Source organism: Geospiza fortis, unplaced genomic scaffold (genome assembly GCF_000277835.1).
Source record: "Geospiza fortis unplaced genomic scaffold, GeoFor_1.0 scaffold114, whole genome shotgun sequence".
NCBI lineage: Eukaryota > Metazoa > Chordata > Aves > Passeriformes > Thraupidae > Geospiza > Geospiza fortis.
In genome coordinates this window covers 1342115-1344296 of record NW_005054383.1, presented here as the reverse complement: position 1 = coordinate 1344296, position 2182 = coordinate 1342115, and the positions used below count along the sequence as shown (strand labels likewise).

The window sequence follows — 2182 nt, the reverse complement described above, 5'->3', positions numbered from 1 at the left end:
TGGCGCTCCAGACATGGGCCGGGAACCGGATCAGCTCCCACAGGGACACAGGCCGAGAACCGGGACAGCTCCCACATGGACACGGGAGGGAACCGGGACAGCTCCCACACGGACACGGGCCGGGGCTGGGACAGCTCCCCCAGGGACACAGGCACAGAGCCCGGGCTCCCAAGGTCCGGCTCTCTCTCCACAGCACCTGCGGCCCTTCCAGCCAGTGCAGATCCATCACCCCCGCTCAGAGGATTGAGACTGTGTCTGTTTTCCAGAAGGGAAAAATAGTTACACTGAGGGAATGGTGGTACATTGAAGCAGCTCTGGGTTATCCTGAATCTAACTCAGTGAATCTAACATACAGAATGATGGAATGTTTTGTGTTAGAGGGACCTTAAAGTCCATCCCATCCCACCCCTGCCATGGGCAGGGACACCTTCCACTGTCCCGGGTCACTCCAAGCCCCATCCAGCCTGGCCTTGGACTCTTCCAGGGATCCAGGGGCAGCCACAGCTTCTCTGGGCACCCAGGGCCTGCCCACCCTCCCAGGGAACATTTCCTAATCCCCAATACCCCATCCATCCCTGCCCTCTGGCAGTGGGAAGCCATTCCTCTTGTCCTATCACCACATTTTTTATCAGTGTTTATACTGCTGGAGTGGAATTTAATGGGGTGATAGTGACACTCAGCCTGCTCAGAGGGAGGGCAGGCAGCAGCTTGGTTTACTCAGTCAGTAGTAATTAGATCCATGTTTGCCCATAGTAGCAAAACTCTTTACTAAGGCATTTGAGGACTGAGGTATTCAAGAAACAAATTCCTCCACTCTCAGTCTGTGGTTCACTTGCAGCAGTGGCTTTGGCCACCTCAGACATGCAGCAGGATCTCCACAGGCCACATTCCCTTTTGGGGTGAATGGGAGGTTTTGGACACACAGCATTCCCCTTGTCTTATCACATTGTCAATGTCCCTCCCTGGCTCTCTTCAGGCCTTGATTCCATCAATGAAGTGGTACAAGGACAGGAACTGTGGTATTTGCTGGGTCCCCAGGACGAAGGAGGAATTGAGAATCTGACTCCATGTTCTTGGAAGGCTAATTTATTATTTTATGTACTTATATTATATTAAAGAATGCTATACTAAAACCTATACTAAACAATAAAGGATACAAACAGAAGGTTTAACAAGAATGAGAATGAAAAACTCATGATTCTCCAGAGCCTGAACACAACTGGACATGATTGGTCATTAAGTTAAAACAATTCACATGAAAGCAATCAAACAATGACCAGTTGGTAAACAACCTCCAGCCCACATTCCGAAGCAGCAAACACAGGAGAAGCTATCAGATAATTATTGTTTTCATTCCTCTCTGAGGCTTCTCAGCTTCCCAGGAGAAGAAATCCCGGTGAAGGGATTTTTCCAGAAAATATGACAGTGACAAGGAACCACCCCTGTGCCCTGGGGCTGTGGAGCCACAAGCCCGAGGCTGTACTGCAGGAGGAGAGCCCAGTGCTTCCATAGCCAGTGGTTATGCCTCAGCTTTCCCAGGATTAGCACACCTGCTTCAGGTAAATAAATGTGCTGCTCTCTCAGGTGTCTTGCAGGTGGAAAAATGGAGTTTTGTGTCACAAATTAATCAGAAAACGCCCTTAGGGCAAGCCAGTGCATTAAAAGTTCTTAGCTGATGGGTTATTATGCCTCCAGTTTTATTCAGCCATGGAGAACTGCAGGTGTCCTGCTTGTGTTTCCAGCTGGAAACAAGCTGTCCAGTGGAACTCCAGGGTGGCCTAAAGGTGGTTTTCATGGTCTAAACTCAGCTCTACATAAAGCATGAATAGAGCTGCAAGTTTGTGCTTGGTCTTTTGCTCAAACAGCTTCACTTTTTCACAGAGACCTTCATGAACTAAGAGTTCCACTGGGAGGCTTCCACCCAGTTCCCAAACTCACCTGGTCTTTTCCATGGCTTACAAGAGTGCCTGGAATCACAACATGTAGTGTAGAACCCACGGGCCAAAAGCCACCTTTGGAAATCCACAGGGTACAGAAACCTCTTCCAAACTGGAATGAAAAACAAAGCAGTACTTCAAAAAGGAATAGTCTCTCCTTTCCACATAGTGCATTGCTTTTCAGTTTACTTTACTCTCTAAAGCAGCACCTTCCACCTAAATAATATTGAAGTGGAGTACAGTGG

At 48.6% G+C, this 2182-nt stretch overlaps 1 protein-coding gene across 1 annotated transcript in view; it reads right to left on the bottom strand.

Moving 5' to 3' along the window:
- NAGPA (N-acetylglucosamine-1-phosphodiester alpha-N-acetylglucosaminidase) overlaps positions 1-1952 on the bottom strand; it is a 13017-nt gene extending 11065 nt beyond the window's left edge. Inside the window, 1 exon segment of the mRNA XM_005425241.2 lies at positions 1939-1952. Coding sequence (XP_005425298.1) covers positions 1939-1952 — 14 coding nt within the window.
- Between the last annotated feature and the right edge of the window lie 230 nt (positions 1953-2182).